The sequence below is a fragment of the Arachis hypogaea genome, chromosome 2 (genome assembly GCF_003086295.3).
Source record: "Arachis hypogaea cultivar Tifrunner chromosome 2, arahy.Tifrunner.gnm2.J5K5, whole genome shotgun sequence".
Taxonomy (NCBI): Eukaryota; Viridiplantae; Streptophyta; class Magnoliopsida; order Fabales; family Fabaceae; genus Arachis; species Arachis hypogaea.
Genome location: NC_092037.1, coordinates 84,831,411 through 84,852,945, shown reverse-complemented (window position 1 = coordinate 84,852,945; position 21,535 = coordinate 84,831,411). Strand labels below are relative to the sequence as shown.

General features: G+C 32.1%; 1 protein-coding gene and 1 pseudogene across 1 annotated transcript; both read right to left on the bottom strand.

The window, feature by feature from the left end:
* Positions 1 to 3,505: 3,505 nt before the first annotated feature.
* LOC112727241 (uncharacterized) lies at positions 3,506 to 4,333 on the bottom strand. The gene has a single exon (XM_025776918.1). The coding sequence runs from the start codon at positions 4,331 to 4,333 to the stop codon at positions 3,506 to 3,508; it is 828 nt and encodes a 275-aa protein (XP_025632703.1).
* A 12,582-nt stretch (positions 4,334 to 16,915) lies between these two features.
* Positions 16,916 to 18,604, bottom strand: LOC112748573 (aldehyde oxidase GLOX-like; annotated as a pseudogene).
* Positions 18,605 to 21,535: the final 2,931 nt, after the last annotated feature.

Sequence of the window (21,535 nt, the reverse complement as noted above, 5' to 3'; positions counted from 1 at the left end):
CTGCTGTGTGATGTCTACAAAAACCATCTTCATATTTTGACTAGATGACAAATTGATTATTGTATAGCATTAAGTGGCCACCTATATATTCTCCTATCTCTTCATTCTGTGTCTCACCTGCTCTTTGCCGCCTCCCTCTGCTGTAGCTCTCTGATGCTATTTGGTTAGGGTTCAGAGAGAAGGTACTGGTGGGCAGATTTCTGGGAGTGATTTGTGGGATTCACTAGAAGATGGGTTTAGCTTTGCAAGTTGGATTTCTCTCTTCCCTCTGATTCTCTGAGCTGATGATGGTGGCGGTGAAGATCAAATTAAATTTCGGAGGTTAGTAGGCATTAGGTTGATTTAGGATTTCTCATGTATCCTAGAAATTGTAGGCATTAGATTAATTTTGGTTTTCTAATGTGTCATGAACTTCAAAGAAATGCTTCTAGTATTTGTGATTGGTTTCCTGTGTTATTTCCTCATGAGTTTCATGGTAGATTGATTATTAAGGTAGCGTTTGTATTGGGACGGAGAATGGGAGACTGGGACTCAGTATCATGTTTGTTGGCCCAGAGACGGATACTAAAATTTCAGTCTCTGTCTCCAAAATTTCAATATTTCAGTATCCCTAAAAAGTAGGGACACAGGAGACTGAAATTTTTGGGGACGAAGACTAAAACTTTAATAACATTTTATACCTAAAATATTCCTATTTCAATTAATTAATTCCAACTTAATCTTTTGTGTAAATTAAATTAGAGCTTCATTCTTATTTCAGTCTCTGTCTCCCACTTCACACCAAACACAATACTGAGACTTATTTCATTCCCTGTCTCTAAATTTTTATCTCTCTTTCAAATGCTACCTAAGATCTTATTTACTGTTTCATTAGTTATTCTGTTGAATTATTTTTTATTTCTTCAATTTTTTCATGGATGGGTCTAGAGCTTGGTCATTGGATGAAGTTTTTAATAATTCTTCTTCCACTGATGAAATTTAACTGGTTTGTTGGATTTAATTGATCCCAAATTTTCAGGATACTAGCTATGGTTTTGTTTGTTGATTTGGGTTCACATTGAAGGTTTCCTTTTCTTCTTTTCTTTTTGATAGGGTTTCGGTTACTAGCTATGTGGTCTTTTTGACCAGTTAGATTTAAGCAATTTGTTAGATTTAATTGATCATATAGATTAATTTTGTTGTCTCATTATTGTTGAGTTTATTCAACTACTTTGCTGGTCTGTTGTATTATTTCTTAATTTTCTTTTGCTTGTGTATGATTCATGTGTCCTGGAGATACCCATTTTTCCTGCTGGTTCCTCTTACCTACTGTACTTTGGGCATAAGTTGATAATTTGTTTTTGTGATCATTCATACCCGGTGAAAATTAAGGGCTGATTTTTTTTTTTTTTTTTTGTAGTTAAAGAATATGTCTTCCACACTGGTGAACTTTGGGAGGCAAAGGATAGGATATGCAAGGCTTCCATTCACGGAAACTTAACTAGTTGGGATTTCAGATTTGTAAGTACATTTATCAATAAAAAATAATAAAAAGATATGCTGTTATTTTCTGAAGTCATGGAGTCATGATTTCAACAAATAAAATATCTGATGATCAATAGTTGTTTGTCACCTAAACTAAGGTGATTTGTTTGTTTAGAAATTTTGTATTAAAACTATTCCTCCAAGCAATAAAACTTCGCCCTCCCCAAAAAAAGAAGTAATAATGGTGATAACTATGGTCGTCTCCCCGCAGCCACTCCCCCTTCTTTTTCTCCCATATGGTTTTGTTTACTTTGGTTGAGAATAAATGCTTGGTTTTCAAATTCATAAGGAGTGGTTGGTAGGTTACTTGATTGCTAGCTATTAATTCACGTAATGATTCTTCTGCTTAAAATGAATCATCAAATTGCTATTATGATATGATAAAGAGTTTCCATGCATAATTTACAGAGTGAAGTGAAATCGTCCTGGGCAACTTCATCATTCAAATCTCGGGAAACTTATTGGATACTGCCTTGAAGGGGATAACTGGCTTCTCGTGTATGAGTACATGCCCAAAAGAAACTTGGAAAATCACTTATTTCATAGTATCTTCGCTGTTGTTGCTTAGTTACTACTAATAATATCACATGAATCTTGGCTTGGTCCAGTAATTAACTAATGTGGAAGATTGAATTGCATGCAAAGGAGGACAAAACACTTCCTTGGGCAACAAGAATCAAAGTTGCTATTGGTGTTGCTTGAGGACTAACCTTCCTACATGAATCTAAGCAACAAGTTTTCTACTGAGATGCATAGTTTTTTTTATATTGCGGATGGCAATTCATGACTGTGAGCCAAAAATCCGTCATAAAGTTATAGTGGATGGCGTTGCGGAATATGACGAAAATGGCGGATTACTTAAAAATTACACATATATGTACTACAAAAAATAATACAGAAAAATTGTAAATATAATAAATTATAAAATCTATCTATATAAGCAATTTTTTAGTCATAAAACATCCAATTAATGTAGCAAATATAGTAGTAAATTTAGCAAATAAATATAACATCAAATGTAAATCATAACTTAAAAGTCATAAGCAAGTCATAAAATAAAAGACATAAAACATAAAAACTATGAATCATCTACATTCTAGCTCTCATCAAATTCATCCAAATTAACACGATTATTATCATGTCTCTCTGTGCCTTCATCATCTTGTAATTCAGTATCATTAAATTGAATCTCCTTTTCTTGTTCTTCATTTTCAGAATCTTCTTCATCTTCAAATTTTGGTTCTTCTTCCTTCACAATTACTACATTTCCTTTTCATTTTTTTGAAGCCTTAGACCGACTTGGTCCACTATTTGCACCACCCCTTGCAGGTTCCTTTTTTTTCCTATTTTGTTGTCTTCTCCTAGTATTTGTCGTAGGCTCATATCCCACCATTGCTTCAAACACAATTCCAACTCAATGTTGTCATCTGGATGAACTAAATCAGCATCATCATCCACATTATCATCATCTCGAAAGGTGGCAGTCCTAATTTCTCAAACTAACCACTCATTACACTCATCAATGTCATTGAGTGCAATAGGGTCAACTTCATCTTTAAGGTTGTACCTCTTTGAGGATTTGGTTATACTTTACGAAAACCAAACTCTCCATCCTTTCATGATCAAGCCTATTTCTTTTTCTAGTATAAATATGCTCAAATATACTCCAATTACGCTCACATCCTGAAGCACTACAAGTCAAGCTCAAGATCTTGATAGCAAGGTCTCGCATGTTTGGAGCTTCATGCCCATATGTCCGCCACCAAAATGCTATAAAATTAAAATAAATTTGTCTAAGCTTTTAATCAAACTAAATTTATAAAGCTTTGTAAAATTTATAACAATCTTATCGGGTAAAATCTTTTTTCTTTGAGATTTTGCAAAATTTGATTAAAAAAGCCTATAGCTGGCCTTGTATAGTGCTTGCTCCTCCAATATCTTCTGTTGCACAACTTGACTTGGCACCAATCTATTGATGCACTCAAACCACCCCCTTTGTAACTTCTAAATCCAGCTCAATGCGAGGGTTTTCATAAAACAACTTGGGATTTAGAAAATGACCAACTGCAAGCAACGGACAATGAAGTTGGCAATTCCATTTGTTGTCAATGATTTTAAAAACATCATTGTACTTGCTCTCATCATTAAGAAATATTTTCATGATGCATTCCTTTGCCTTTTCCATTGCTTCATAAATATATTCCATTGGTGGCTTCTTCTCCCCATCAATAAGTCTAAGCACCCGAACAAGAGGGCCCATGATCTTAAGGGTGTACTTGACATGATTCCAAAAGGAGGGCATGATAACAATCTTTGTTGCCTCCTTCCCTTTTGCCTCCTTTGACAACTTATTATTTATCCATTCATCCGAGGTGAACATTCTTCTTATATTTCCTTTCTCCTCATAAAGCCTTTCCAAAGAGAGAAATGAGGTGGCAAATTGGGTGATTGCATGCCTTACCAACTCCTTACCATTTGTGAAGTGTCTCAACATAGCTAACATGTTAGAGTGACTATAAGTGAAGCTAACCAAAGAAATGATCTTTTTTTTTATGATTTTTTGAATTAATGGTAACTTCCCAATGTCCTCGAGTATCAAATTCAAATAGTGAGCAGCACAAGGGGTCCAAAACAAATTTAGTATTTTCTCCATCAGCAACTTACCGGCAAGAACATAATTGCTTCCATTATCAGTTACAACTTGAATAACGTTGTGCTCACCAATTTTCTCCACAACATCATCAAGAAGCTCAAATAATTTCTCTCCAGTCTTCGCATAATCAAAAGCATCAATAGACTTCAAAAACATTGTCCTATATAGAGAGTTTACAAGAAAATTAATAATGCTCCTTTGCCTCTTATCCGTCCAAGCATATGAAATAATAGAACAACCATACTTTTTTTATTATTCTTTATGACCCTTCAAAAATCCTTTGATGTATTCCAACTCCTCATTAAGCAGCGGAATCCTTAAAGCATGATAACTGGGAGCAGGTAAATTGGGACCAAAATTTTCAACAGCCCACAACATATCTTGAAAACTCTTCAACTTTACTGGGTTCAATGGAATCCCAACTTGGTAGAACCACCGTGCTATGTATTGATGAACTCTACGAACTGCTTCCTTATTACATGCTTCTTTGATGTTCTGGTGCCTCAATTTCTCTCTTTTGTTTATTGCAATGGCAGTTTCAAATCTTCTAACAACAAGTCCATTGGACCTCTCATACTAGTTGTACCCCCTCTAGCTACTGCCATTGGAGCTAGATTATGAGGTTCATCAATCCCTTGAGCATCTTCCTCCGACAATCCGAATCCCAAACTCTCTAAGTCAAGTTCCTAGCATTGACACTCCGTTCTTCGGTATTTTTCGGTGTGGCACATTTTTTTCCTCGATTCTTTCTCTGATTGTAAAATTCCCATAATTCAGTAATAACATCCTTTGGGACCATTTTACATCCAGCAACGTTTTCAAGCTTGATCATTAAGTGCTCTTTTGCCCGTGTGATGCATCCTTTCATAATTTTTTCACAAAAATTACATACAGTGTCATTGGTATTTTCTTCTTCTACAATTCTAATGTATTTTCAGCCTGAGTCAACTCTATTAGAACGGACAGGAGCTGCGGGATCAACAGAGACAGTACCAACAGTAGGACCAGCAGAGCCAGGGGTAGGAGCATTAGAATCAAGGACTTGTCTAGAAGTGGACATAGTGAACTGAATGAAAAAAAATTGGAAGAAGAGAGATTTAACACTGTTGTTGACAAAGAAGGTGCCGCATGAAAGAGAGAAAAGAAAAAAAAGAGTAAAGAAGGTGAAACAAGATGTACGAACCAGAGAAGGATTCGTGGTTAGCAGTGGCAGCAAGGAGTGGCTGTGGTGATCGGTGCCACCAGCAGCGGCAGCGACGAGTAGCGGGACGAGTGGCGGGACGAGCGGCAGCGATGTGTGGCTGGGTGGCGTAGAGATTAGAGAGGAGAGAATAGAGACAGAGAGAAGTTTTTTTTAAGATGAGGTAGAGGATGAAATTTTTGAATAAGAGGCTGATTATTAAGGTTAGTGGTTAGTGGGATCAGTTTCTGAAAAATCCGAAAACCCCCGCTATTTTCGTCATTTGAATCGCGTTCTGCCATGGTGCCTCGTTAAAACCCCAACGCAGCGCCCCCTATGTGACGGAAGGGTCAAAACCCGCCACGCCATAATGTTATGGCGCCGTTATAATCGCTATTTGAAAACACTGCTGAGATGTCAAGGCTTCTAATATTTTATTAGATGGAAAAACTTTGGTAACAAAAAATTTTCAGCCATAATTAGCCAATAATTTCTATAATTTACTTCATTTATATCACTTAATAACAGTTTTATTTTTTTTTATCTCACTCTCTTATCATTCCACTTATCATATTTTTATCAACTCTACTTATTAATGATATTAATTATAATATCATATTCCTTACTATTAGGCATTCTTGTAATCAATAAATATTTTTTTTATAATTTAATTTTTGTATTTAAGAATAATAATAATAATAATAATAATAATAATAATAATAATAATAATAATAATAATAATAATAATAATAATAATAAGAATAAGAATGGACCGTAATGATAATATACATTAATTGAGTTAATTACACTTGATTCTTTATTTTTCTTAAGACATTTAATATCAATCAATGGAAATACAAAAAATTCATTAATTCTTTGTTTCCGTTAAGGCATTTACTTGCACTTGATTCTTTGTAATATATACCTTCCATTAATTTAATTATGATCATTCAAAAATTATGACTATAATACCATTACAAGCAGAATAGTGTATAAGTCAAGAAATTTTACAAGAAGTCGCGTTTATCGTTGCAAATAGTATGGCATTTGAATTCGACCTTAATACGGTACCTATAGTAGAAGGTGCTGATGAAGAATTTGAATAACAGACTGACTCATCTGATGAGGTTGTTGTTAGTCAACCAATTCTCGAGAATATAAAAAATCACACTATCTTTGATGAGGTATGGTAATAAACTGATTTATTTTTTTTGTGTATTTATGTGCATTTATAATTATATTATATACTAACTAAGTTCATACACATAACATTCATACGTATATATACATAACATCCATAATTACATACAACTAATATTTAAAAATTAAATTCATGTTTATTAGATATTACATCCATACACATATCATTTTTTAGTTATTGCATATGTAAATATAAAGTTAACACATATGTTTTTTAAATTTTATCATAATTGAATTTAAAAAAATATTAAATTCTTAAATTAATTTATTCAATTGATAAATTTACACATAACATCTATAAATTCATACACATAACATCCATAATTTAATGTTAATAACATCTATAATTTGTATTCATAATATTTATAATTTCATACCTATAATGTTTATAATTAATAAATTTTTATAATTAATAAATTTTTATAATTAATATTATCAAATTTTAAACTATACGTCTTATTGTATTTTTCAAATTATCTCATATGTGCACTAATAGGCCATGATTTTAATTATTTTAATATTTTTATTTAATATTTATATGTATGCTTATTTATTGATTTTAATATGACGAGTTAATAATTTTTTAAAAAAATTATTTTTTAATTTTTGTTTATATTTTATTTTTTATTTTTTATTTTTTAATAGTCTATATATAAAATATAAGTTGTATAGTAGAAGTTGTTAAAACTTTTTAGAGTAAAGGACAAATAGGTCCCTGACCTTTTTTTTCGCGGACATTTTCGTCCTCAAGGATTGGAAAATACATTCATGTCTCTGACCCTTCCAAAACGCGGACAAATTGACCCCTCTGTTGAAGTGACTCCGTTAGACTCAATGGAAAACGCTGACGTGGCTCCCGTGGCGCTGACCTGGCCGTTACGGGAGCACACGTGGCATGTAGCTTTTCAAAACAGGACATATTAGTCCTCTCACACCAAAACGTGTAGCTTTTCAAAATATGACATATTAGTCCTCCCACCCCAAAATGACGTCGTTTCACCCAAACCCCTAATCTTTCACATTTATGAGCCCTAATCCTTCCACAGATCAGCCACCTCCAACCCCAACCACCTCTTGCCCTTTACTCCATCTTCCACCACCACCTACGCTGCCCTTCCTCTCCTTGCCCCATTCCCCTCCCTCTCCACTCCCTCGCTTACCTTAACACACTCTACTCCCCTTACTATGTGCACCCTCCACAACCACCGTGTCCCACTGTTCTGTTCTAGTCTCATGATACAACTACATTGGTAAAAAATCCAACAACCAAAACCTGCGCATGAACCTGCCTAGAAAGCTCAAAGTCCTTCATCTTCACACAAACAATCAACACACTTTCAAAACTAAACCCATTATACCCAATACACAATCTCCTCAACTCCCCATAAAACCTCAAAGCCTCACCAAACACCCCCATTACGCGCATACCCAACAATCATCGTATTCCACGACACAAAATCCCTCTCAGGCATTCTATCAAACACACCCTGCGCCTGCTTCATCATACCCAATTTCACATACCCAGAAATCATATTGTTCCAAGAGTACAAATTTCTAGCCTCCATTTTGTCGAATACCTTGCGGGCACTAACAAAATTGCCGCAACTAAAGTACATACAGATCAAATGGTTGGCCAAATACTTAGTAGGGCGTTTGAAATCGGTGAGCTTGAGATGCAAATGGACCAATTTGCCCTCACGTTAGGATTTGGAGGCGGAGCAATGACGCAAGAGGATGGCGAGAACACGAGAAGGTAAGCGAATGCCCTTAGGGTGGAAGTGATCGAGAGATGAAACGGCTTCGTAGAGGGAAGGAACGTTGAGGAGAGACTTTGAAATGCAGAGCTTGAGGGATTTGAAGCGCTTGAGCTTGTTGTGGGGTGAGAAGGAGAAAGGCGATGGCATTGCAGAGGAAGAAGAATATATGAGTTGCTGTTACGGTTCGTCGTCATCTATGTGTACGTGCGGTGGTGGAGAAGCTCCGGCCACCATGGATGATGGATCTAGGAAAATGAAGGTGGTGGCGGCAGAAAATAATGAAAATGGTGGTGGGTGAACCACATACAGAACCCGAAAGCAAAGTGGGTCAAAAGTCAGCATCTTCCTGGCAGAATCAACATCCTACGTAGTACGCGTCAACATCATGAGACACGGTGGTTGTGGAGGGTGTGCATGGGGTGGGGAGTAGAGTGTGTTAGGGTAAGTGAGAGAGTGGAGAGAGGGGGGGAGGGGGCAAGGAGAGGAGGGGCATCGTAGGTGGTGGTGGAAGAGGGAGTCAGGGTAGGAGGTGGTTGGGGTTGGAGGTGGCTGATCTGTGGAAGGATTAGAGCTCATAAAAGTGAAAGATTGGGGGTTTGGGTGAAACAACGTCGTTTGGGGGTGGGAGGACTAATATGTCCTGTTTTGAAAAGCTACACGTTTTGGTGTGAGAGGACTAATATGTCCTGTTTTGAAAAGCTACATGCCACGTGTACTTCCGTAGCGGCCAGGTCAGCGTCATGGGAGCCACGTTAGCGTTTTCCGTTGAGTCTAACGGAGTCACTTCAATGGAGGGGTCAATTTGTCCATGTTTTGGAAGGGTAAGGGACATGAATGTATTTTCCAATTCTTGAGGACAAAAATGTCTGCGAAAAAAAGGTCAGGGACCTATTTGTCCTTTACTCAACTTTTTAATTTAATTTTCATATTTTTTTCAGAGAATTATTGCATTTTAATGGATAATAATGTGATTGAGAGATGTTAGAATTTTGATTTCGAAGAAACTGAAATTAATTTTGGAAAGAACATTAATGACTCCAAACATGCAGCAAAATAGTAGGTGATAAGGAGGATAAGTGATAAGGAAGTGTATGTTACTTGCTCATCAAGAGAATAGAAATTTTTATGTAATATTCTTATATTGTAATTATTTTTTTGGCTACCTAACATCACCCTTATTAGATTTGGTATGTATGTATATCCATTTTGGCTATAATAGATTGAGTATGCTATATATATATATATATATATATATATATATATATATATAGTGGCGGAACTTGAAACAATTTTGGGGGGTCAGATAGAAGATAATTGTCAAGATATTTTTTATATGAACCCCATTTAAGATAAATTCGTCTAACTTTATCTTTGTGATTTGGGTGATATTGCCAAATTTAAAGCTATTTTCCAAGATCTCGTTCCAAAAAATTAAGATCAAACTCATCAGATGCTACTCTTTAAACTTTTGAAGGTTGTATCTCACTTTCTTGGTGATTCATTAAAGTAGAAGAACTATCTACACGTGTTAATATTGTAAAAGTTATATGTTCTCTTTCTTGAATATTAGCATTCTTCTTAAAAAATGCATCAATTTTTTATTTTTTATGATTATTTTATCTAAAAATTTGAATATATATTCTGTAAAATATGTAAAAAAGAAGTTAGAAGGACAAATATTAAAATTTATAATATTTATTGAATTTTTTTATCAATTTATACAAATACAATAATATCAATACTTATTGAATATTCTAATATTTTTTATCATATAAAAAATTAAATTAAATAAATAGTAAAATATAAAATAATATTAAAGTACATAAATAAAAAATACCTAATTTTTTATATTTGAACTCAAAGGTAGAATGAGTGTTACTTATTGAATAGAAAGCTGCGAAATGCGAATACACTTAGTTTAGTTCAAATCCAACATGTTTTGAATGTTTAAAACTAAAAACTATTGTACAATAAAAGCAAGATGTGAAGATTGAACTTTACTATTTTAAGTTATAATAAAGTATTTGAACCAACTGAATTATTTTTTATTTTTTGAAGAAGTATTACTAATTTTTTTAATAAAAGTTTGGAGAGCCATAATTTCCTTGTCTGAATTAAGCTCCGCCATTTTATATATATATATATATATATATATATATATATATATATATATATATATATATATATATAGTACTTCTAATTAGGATTTATTGAATAATTAAATGCAAAACTTTCTGACTAAGTATTGGCTAAAATAGGTGCCTTTGGTGATCAAACTCGTGTTTCTACTTAGGTTTTGGGTGATCTCTTTCCCTTCTATAATATATATATATATATATATATATATATATATATATATATTATTTTTTGGTGTGCAGACCGAGATGAAGCCTAAAAAGAAGGATTATCTCAAATTAGATATATTCAGAATTTCAGATATTCTGTGTCCTTTGTGTTACAATAACCCCTTTTGGGAAGTTATTGTTTTTGTTGATAATCATAGAGTAAATTGACATTGGGATAAGCTTGTTTGAAATGCTAGGAATTAGAATTCATTCAAGAGTTAAATTTTGGTTCTTGCTTTAGAACAACTAAAAATGAATGATTTGAAATTTTTTAAAAATTTTAATTTTAATTTTTTTTTATTTGTAAATCAGACTAAAAATGATCTGATTTCCAAATCAACTCTCACACTTTTTAAATTTGAATTCTATTCCATTAATATATTATAGTTATTCCAAATCATGAAATTAAATTTCAAATAGAAATAAATTCTTTTTTTAAAGGAAATAGAATTCTTTTCTCATGTTAAATGGTTTTCAAACAAGCTCTAAAAGAAGTGAAAAAGAAATTGCAAAGATGTTAAAAGAAAAACAAAATAAAATTCTCCACTTGTCTTTATGGATTGAAGTGGAGTCTGATTACTTTTCTTAAAACAATGTAGTGGGAATTAATATCATTATTTCATTAATTTCATGTTACTAATACTAAAAGGAAAAGGGAGGCAACACAAATCATTCTATGTATCATTTTGGCTGTTACAGTCTAATTGGGTTCAGGGTTTAGAAATTTGTTTGGAGAAGAGATTGGATTTGCTTAAGATTGGTTTAGTATCTCACTTATTTTGTAAAGTATGGGGAGGACAATATGAGCATTTTAAGGCAAAAGGACAATAAAAATTTCACTTTATGAGGACTTCGTCACTAAAATATGTACAAAGAAATTTAAAGAGAGCTTTGGAAATTTGACAACACTCATACATGAGGAGATACATCAATTATTAACCAATAAAAAAAAAGACAAAGGTCCTTGAGTTAGTTAGAATAGCACGAAGTCTACTAATACTTTTCAAGTTTAGTAGGAGTCACAAAATTAATGTTTAAATTTGAATTTATTTGGTCTATGTTTAGTTTGCTTTATTGTTAGGATTTGTTAAAATATTTAATTTAGTTTTAATTTGTTTGGTAGTATTTTTAAAAATCTTAAATTCAATTCAATTTGATCTAATCCAAGATCAAATTTGGTCGAATTAAGTTATCTTTTTGGAGATTTAATTTCAAATTAGATACTTAGGAAGATTTGACCCGCTTTTAGGCTAATTTGTTAGGAGTTTATTTAAACACTCTTTGTGATTCATTCTGATTAACTTTTGATGAATAATATTTTTTAGTTGTTTTATGCATATTTTTCATTGTTTGATCAAGTGAGGTGAGTTATTTGCTTTGCTTGTTATATGAAGAAAATTGAAGGATCCAACCTAAGGTAATTCTGCATGTTAGTTATTTCAGTTTTCATCCTTTGATCTAGGTTGTTAAAGACAAATTTTTTGAAAGTCTAGTAAAAAATTTTTTTGGTAGGTTGCTAAGAACAAATTTTTTTGAAGTCTAGTAGAAATTTTTTGATCAATTCTATTTTCGTTATTAATTTTTTCATCTTTTTCGTTTTACTGTGTCTTTTTATCTTTAGTTCTTATCATTTGGTATTAATTACATATAGATAAATTCTTATTTATCTACACATTCTAGGATCTTCATTTAGGTTTTTAGTTTTATCTTGTGTTTTAGCAATTTTACTTTAGAGTTAAAATTAAATAAAAAAAACTCCAAAATCTAAAAAAAAATAGAAGGAGAATTAAAAAAAAAACTTGAAAGTAAAAAAAGACACTAAAACAATTTTCGATCTTATTTTCCAAGTATCTACAATTTCACATTTGTCATTTACAATTTAAAAAAAATCAATCATCAAATTTTTTTTCCTGCTTTGTTTTGACTTTTGAAATTATTGCTTTCTAAGCTCTTAATATTGCTTTTAACTTTTCAAATTTACTTTTGGGTTTCAATTAGAATTATTTTTTTATATAATTTTTGTCACCTTAGTGTCACACATTGTTTTCTCTCTTTTGTCACATATTCTGGTTGTTTTCTTGTTCAATTCAAAGTCTCTATCATTCAAATTATTTTAGTTTGGTCTTTCTATTTTTTATTTTTTGAAGTGTAACTTTTAAAGTAATCCAAGATCGAAAAAAGACAAGAGTAGTGAGCTCAAAAGAGAAAAAAAATCACAAATTGAGTGTAAACATGAGTGCCTTCATTGGAATAATACACATGAGAAGAGTATTGTTAGGTCTTTCTTGTAGGTTTATCGATGGAATAAAAACTAACTGAATCTGTGACGGGTGAAAGGAAGTGATTCGAGATCCGAAACTGACGTTCCAATTCCAATAAACTATCGCTGTCATACTTGAAAGGGTTCAACAACGGCTTGATGACATAGATTTGATGATCAATTTTTTAACCTCTGCTAGAAGAGCGTATTTTAGAAAATCTGTTCACAATCAATCTGAGGAGTCCAAGGAGGAGGCTTCATCCAAATTCAGGCAATAGAAATATGTTGATAATAACATCAATGCTATCAAAATGCGCATCCTAAAATTTAAAGGTGAAAGTGATCCTAAGGCTTACCTAGATTAGGAACGGAAGGTGGAACTAATCTTTAAGTATCACAACTACTCTGAGGTGAAGAAGGTGAGGCTAGCGGCCGTAGAATTTTTAGATTATGCCTTTGTCTCGTGGGATGAGTTAGAGAAAAATAGAAGATGGATTGAGAAACACCAATTCAATCTTGGGAGAAGATGATGAAGGTTATGCGACAATGGTTCGTATTATCTTACTACTACTGGGAGCTACATCAATAACTCCAAAAGTTGTACCCAAGATCTAAGTTAGTAAAATAGTATTATATGGAGATGAAAATGCTGCTAATCAAGACAAATATAGGGACTCGAAGCTACTATGGAACATTTTTTGAGTGGGCTGAACTGAGACATTGCTATTGAACTTCACCCGTTTGTGCAAATAGAAGACTTGGTGAATCTGACTATGAAAGTAAAAAAATAGCAAAGAGGGAAGGGACTGCAAAATTATTCTAACCCTATTTCAAGATGGGATTCTAGAGATGCTAATTTCAGGCAGAAGAATGGCTCTAAGACGGCAGAATCGAAAGAGAAGGCCACAAACCAACATAGAAAAAAGAGCTCGTCTAATCCCACATCTAAACTTTTTTCATGGCATCGAAAAATTACATGCTTTAAATGTTGTGGATTAGGCCATTATGCTTTCGAGTGTCCAAACAAAAGGAAAACGGTCATTAGGGAGAATGATGTGTTCTCAGAATCTGATAACTTAGATGTGTGTGAGGACATGTCACATTTAGAAGATGCTACATATGATGAAGATTTAATTGAGTATTGATGATTAGTCATCTTAAGAGCCTGGTTAGGAAGTAACAGAAGCTACTTTTTTTTACTTTTGGATTATGAAAAGTCGTAATCTGCGTGTTTGGCATAATTTTAGAAAAATCTTCTAACACAATTTTAGAAAAATCTTCTAACTTTTCAAAAAGTTAATTTGCAACTTTTTGAAGAAGTAGAAATATATGACTTCTCTACTTCTCGATAAGTCATTCTACCACTTACTTAAAAAAAATTTAATTTCAAAACAAAAAAATCTACTTTCCTTCTTCACTCTGTGAAAAATACTGACCCTTCCCACCATTTTCACGTAAGATCTGCTAGAAATACTGGCCTTCCACCATAATTCCACCATCATTCTCACACAATGTTCTAAACCTCACCATTTTCACGGAATGATTCATCTGATGGAAGTATTGATCCTCCACCACCATTTTCACACAATATTGCATTTGAATAACCTACTACATATATTCTTTCTAAGTATTTTTTTATCATTTTATTATTTTATTTTTTATTATTAAATTTGTATTTAATTATGGTATGAAATTTCAGTTTTAATTTTATTTTTTTCATATGTGATTTTATAGCTTGCTATTATTTTCATAGTTAATTATAGCAAGTTCTTGACCTCAATAAAAGAGAAGAGAGTTCTAATAGGAGTAAAAAAAATAGCAACAAAATATACATTGACACACATTTTATATTTATTTTTTATTTTCACATACCATATCATACACAATATTAGTGATTAGGTGATGTAAAATCAACATTTAATATTGAAAAATATTTGTTATCATGGTTATTTTAATATTTATTCTCTTCTGTAAAAAAAATATTATTTTTTGAGTTATTTATCTAAACGCTACAACTTTAAAATAAGTAATTTTATAACTAAAAATTCAAACACAAAATAACTTATTGATAAGCTGCTATTAATAAAAGTCCTTATGTTTTAAGCTGCTATCCCCGCCTCTTCAAACATACAACTCGGACAGCGGCTCTTTGACACAGATCAAATTGGAGACCACTCCACTAAGTATTTGGGATTCACATTTCCAATCCAAATATAATCCAGTTTTAAGTAACCCATGGAACAATAAATTTTAAATAGATTGAGGTTAAAATTAAAATTTTGAATAAGGATAAAATTGAAAAAAAATATTCATTAACTACTGATAGTTAAAAAATTGACTGTAAGAATAGAATTGAAACTTATTTAAAACGTTAAGGATAAACATATTTTAATCTTTTAATTTTGATCAACGCTAAAACATAATGTACTTTAATGTTAGTCTATTTGCATCTTGTGGAGGGACAACCTCAGGAGAAAAGAGATTACGTGTGTGTTTGGATTGTGGTTGGTTAAATTGGAGTTTGAATAAAAGTGATTTTATAAAATTGATTTTGGGTAGAAGTAAGTTTGTATCAACATGATTTATGTTTGGCAATTCTATACTAAAATTGATTTTGATAAAATAAATATTATTTAGATAATATTAGTTAAAATCACTTTTAGATAGATAATTATTAAAAAGGACATGACATTAAATTATAATATTATTTTTTATATGTATTTAATTTTTTTATATTTTTTTATATGTTTTTATATAATATATTTTTAGTATTTTTAGTACTCTTTTTTAGTACGCTATAATTTTTTACTATAATTATTATTTATGGTTAATTTTTTTGTTTAATTTATTTTATTTAATGGGATCAATAAATTATATTATAAAAAGATAATAATAAATATAATGCACAAAAATTACCATTATAAAAATATATAATGTCAAATAAAAAATTAATAAAAAATATAAATAATAAATAATAGAAAAAAAGAACTCATGGAAAGAGAAATAATAAGAATTTTATAAGTAATACAATAATATGTATAAAGGATAAAGTTGGTAAAAGAAAAATAAAAGTTAAATGTCAATGACTAAAAGTCAGTTAGTGCAACGCAAAAGTTAGAAATTCTTGTTTCTTGTAAACGTGGTTTTGTAACCAAAATCACTTCTGTGTTTATAGATAGAAAAATTAGCCAAACTAAAAATGGAAGCGTTCAAAAAGCTTTAACGTGCTTTTCCTCTTTCAACGTGGTTGCCAAACACACCCATCTTAAGCGCTTATCATCATCATCTCCCACCACTTGAAATCACTTGAGAAAGAAGAGACTTGCAACTCAAAATACCTCAATCTAGCACTCAAATCAATCTGCATTAGTAGTTTAGTACTTTCTACTAATTGAGATAATCTATCATCTCCATGAAAGTAAGGAGTGTCGTTGAACTAAAGAAGCTCATCTTTCCATAACCAGAGTCTCAGAGTTGGGTTATTTGCTTTGAGTGTGAAAAAAATTAATTATGAACTAAGTATGTCCCACTTTAACATCACTTATGTTGTATTAATACACGACATCATAATACTGGCACCAGTTTGTATTATAGTGCTGATTGATTTATAATTAAGAATAACAATTATACTTCAGTTGTTATATTAATCAAAATCATACCCGTGATTCTTTTTTCTTCTAAAGTCATATATTATATAATCTCATTTCTTTAAGCATAATATTCCACTAACTACATTGATTTCATAAGTGTATTAAAAGTAATACACTTTAGGGTCCCAAAAGTCACATTATGCAGCAAATAGCATCTCAAGGAACCAAAAGTATGAAGTGTAACTTTCACACCAACTTTCTCTGTGTCTCAAATAATTGTGATCCTTACAAGTTATAATAATCAATCTTAGTGAAACACTGCACACAAAATCATGAAGACTTGATCTATTGAACTGTCCACCTTTGTTTAAACAATAACACTAAATAATAAACTTCAAAACAAAACTAAACCAATAATTCAATAATATTCCATTTGATCATATAATTCATTACTAAACACAAATCAACCAACTGCGTAAACTATCCGTTCCTTTTAATACTATTAACAATTGTAGAATCCAAAACTAAAAATGTTTTACTGTAATCAAATACAATCCCAATGTTCCAAAATTTTCAAGTTTCAAAAAATCAGAACCCAACATGATTTTTTTTTTAAAAAGATTGCCGAAGCTACTACGACAAGTGCACCCAACGTGCAACGCTAGGCACGCCTTGATTCACGGCGAACACCATGTAATAATCCGGTGGCGCAACCATCCCATTCGGCGGCGCCGTACACCCAATCCTATACCTACCAACACCACCGTCCGGCACAGCAGAAGTAACCGCTAGTTTGACCAAACGTTGACCCTGTGAAAATGAGTGCGTTGCAAAAGGCGCACTCGCCAAATTCACCTCCACAATTTCCACCACAGGCAACTCAACCGACACAATCACATTAAACGTCGCTCCAAAAAGCACCGTTTCGGGAACCTCCAAAATCTCGGGTCGGATATTCGCCTTATCCGGACCCAAATACTCGGGAGAAAACGCTTCAATTCTCAATTCCGTTGGAAATTCAGCATCGAACTTATAGAACACGTGCGGGTTGCTCCCGGCAAGAAGCACCCTTCCATCGGGTAACATGAACCATGAACCGAAGGCCTAACGGTTCGTTAGGCCAGGGATTCGACGCCATGTCAAATCTCTGCGAACCCGACATAGCGCCGTTAATGATCAAAACGTCGCCGTTTGGTAGCATTACCATGTCTCCCATTATCCTCCCATACGGCATGTCCTCCGTGACCCAAACCGGATCAGTTTGAGTTGTAGAGATCCGGCCGCAGCTTCTGTGAGCCGGAGTATCCGTACTCCGCTCAAGAAACGCACTGTACCGTGCTCCGCCGCAGATAACAATCTCCGCATTGGAATAATCTCCTTGCAACGCAAGCATGACGGAGGACCCCGCGGAGGGGTAATTCCGTGGACCATCGTCTAGCTGCGGGTACACCGTAAGGACTATGTTCTTGGTGTAATCGTACATCACCGCCTTCGTGTTCGCAAACACGAAGAGGTGACCATTTGGGAGAAGATGAACGTAAGGATAGAGGTTATCCATTTGCGTGTCTTCTGCTTCAAGAAGGAACGGGAACGAGACGGCACCGTTTATGCGTTTCGGGTAGAATTCGACGGTGTTGGAGCCACGTCCACCAACTATGATAACGGAACCGTCAGGGAGGATCTGATTCGATGCGTACCAGCGTCCTTCCGTTAATTCGACGTCGTTTAGCTCAACCCAATCGCATGACCCATTTATGTCACACGGGTCTATTTTTCGGATCTTTTTGAAGCCGTCTAAGTCGCCACCGGTTTGGAGGAGAGTGCCGTTTGGGAGAAACTGCCCCGATGAGCACCACGTGTCGGTGAGGATTTTTAACGGTCGGATTTGGTTGGTGTGGAGGTCGAGGAGGACGGAGTGAGCGTAGCAGTCAAGCTTCAATACGGCGTCGTTTTTGTCGAAACGGCAGTGACCTTTGGGGAGGAGTTTGCGGGATGGGCCGATGTTTGTTCGGTCTAAGAGGACCACCGTGTTGAACCGGGTCACCGCCGTGTGCATTGAGGCAATGCCGTCGGCCACAAGGAGTTCCCACGTGCCGGGGAGCAGTGGCGGAACTTGAAACGAAATTTTGAGGGTCAGACAGAAGATAATTGTCAAGATACTTTTGATATGGATCCCATTTAAGATAAGCTTGTCTAACATTTCTCTGGTTTGAGTAACATTGCCAAATTTGAAGTCATTTTTCAGGGTATCGTTCTAAAGAATTAAGATTAAACTCATCAAATGTAACTTTTTAAACTTTTGAATGTTGTTTTTTACTTTTTTCGTGATTCATTAAAGTAGAAAAACTATCTACAGGTGTTGATATTATAAAAGTTATATGTTTTCCTTCTTGAATATTAGCCTTCTTCTTAAAAAATACATCATCAACTCTTTGATTTTGTATGACTATTTTATATAGAAATTTGAATATATATCCGGCAAAATATGTAAAAAAGAAATTAAAAGGACAAATATTAAAATTTATAATATTTATTGAATTTTTTTTATCAATTTATACAAATACAATAATATCAATACTGATTGAATATTCTAATTATCATATAAAAAATTAAATTAAATAAACAGTAAAATATAAAATAATATTAAATTACATAAATAAAAATACCTAATTTTTTATATTTGAACTCAAACGTAGAGGGAGTGTTGCTTATTGAATAGAGAGCTGCGAAATGCAAATACAGTCAATTCAGTTCAAATCCAATATGTTTTGAATATTTAAAATTAAAAATTATTGTACAATAAAAATAAGATATGAAGATTAAACTTTGGTATTTTAAGTTATAATAAAATATTTGAGTCAACTGAACTATTTTTTATTTTTTAAAAAAGTATTACTAATTTTTTTAATAAAAGTTTGAGGGGACCATGGCCACCCCTTGTCTAAACTAAGTTCCGTCACTGCCGAAAAGATCGGCAGGTGAGTGAGTTAAATGGAAAAGAATGATGAAGCAGGAGCATAGTTGAGATGCAAGAACATAGTGATATTTCATTTTCTGCTAATTGACTATTGAGTATTTCTTGATATGCATTCATTATCTGGTTGGACCGTTGGTGTCTTAGTGATATGTCCTTCCAATTTGAGCTAAAATTAAATATTTTTGGTGTTTCATATTTAAAAATAGGTATCATTATATATTTCTAGTAATATAATTGTTTTTAATAAGTTTTTGCAAATATATAATGAACAAAAAGATGATATTACAAAAAACAGAAGTAACAATATTATTATCTTTAACATTTTCATATGCAAACTTAAAACTTTATATGAAAAAGATAACATCAAGATTAAAAAAAATTGAAATATATAATTTATGGATACTAGATTTTGTTCCAGTCAAAATGCAAGTGAAAAAGACCAAAAGTCCATTGAGCCAGTGAAAAAGACTAACCGAGCAAATGACAGAATTAGGGTTTAAGTGACATTGGTTAGTATTCAGTAGTCAATTCTAAAATAGATGTTTATGTAATTTTATTTTATTTTTTTGTGAAAGATGTTTATGTATATGTTTTTGAATTTGATTATTTTTTTTTATCTTTGACATCCCTCACCAAGTTTTATAATCTATTGATGAATGTATCAACTTTTATTTTTGTTTTATTTTATAAAGAACTTAGAAGTTAGTCACTCTAAAAAATGCTTAAATGCTCTCTCTTTTGATTCATTGGTTAGTTTTTAATTTGAATAAAATTCTTATTTATTTTTAAAAAATAAGAAGTAAACTAATTTATAAGTAAAAATTATTTTGACCACAAGCTTTTATTATCAATTTCTTGTTTATTTATCAATTGCTATATATACAAGAGTTTTTTACCAATATATTTTTAAAACTTTAAAATATTTTTTTTTGTGATGACTAAAAATAATTAAAATAATTTAATTACTCAAACATATTTTTAACCATTTCTTCCATCCCCTAATTGATTATGATTATTATTATTTTTCTTTAAATTTGACCCCCTTTAAAAATATGGTCTAACTCCGTCCTTATAACGGTATTGACTACGCATAACTAATTCCAAGTTGATTTATAATTTTATAAACATATTAATTAGTGGGTGAAACAATCTATCCATAACTAAAATAATATATTAAAATATGAGAGGATATGGATAAATCCTGTATTATAGATAGTATTGGGATGAAAATCAATTAAAAAAAACGTGAAACAAAATTGAATTAAATATTTTCTACTTAATTTTTCCTTTTTTTTTAATAAAATTGATATCTGCTCAAATTAACTCGAGAATTGATTTCAGTTAAAAGTGATTTTGAAGCAAGTAATATACCACTAACAAAGATGACATAATGATAATATAGTGTGTGTGTATTTTTTATTTTTTTTATTTTTTTGGAAGAGTAGATTTAACAAAGTAAATGATGTTGAAATAATATGTATCTGAAAAAGCAAAAAATTCTGGCTTGTGAGAGAATCGATTTCATTTAAGTGGTTGAAAACAAACAAAAGCAAAAGCAAGGGCAAACAAGATTTTTTTTTTTTGGAAAAATAAATGAGTAAACCACTCCTAAAGTCTACAAACCTCATATAATGATGTCTAACTTAAATTACGAGTAATACTAAAAAAGTATTTTTTCAGTTAATATTAATCAATTTTTAAAAAAGTATTTTATTCATTTTAAATTTTATACTTTAAATCATAAATCTTTAATATTATATTTTAAATTCTAAATTTTGTATAAAAATAAAAATTTTATGATTAAAAAATAAAAATTGAATAATGATAACTAGCTATAAAGTATGGTATGTGTGTACAATGTTGGAGTTGAGTTTTTATGGGGATGTGAAATGGATAGAATTGGTTACATGAAGAACCAAAAAGAAGGTGGGTGACGTGTGGGAAAAGCCAAGGTGTTGAATTTGGATAAATTTGTTTTTTTTTTTTATTTTTTATGGTATTATTTGATCTAATATATTAAAGATTAATTCGTCAAAAATTTAAGTTTAA

What these genes read in the sequence shown, in the direction of transcription:
- LOC112727241 (XM_025776918.1), bottom strand. Translation starts at nt 4,333, where the DNA reads ATGTTTTTGAAGTCTATTGATGCTTTTGATTATGCGAAGACTGGAGAG.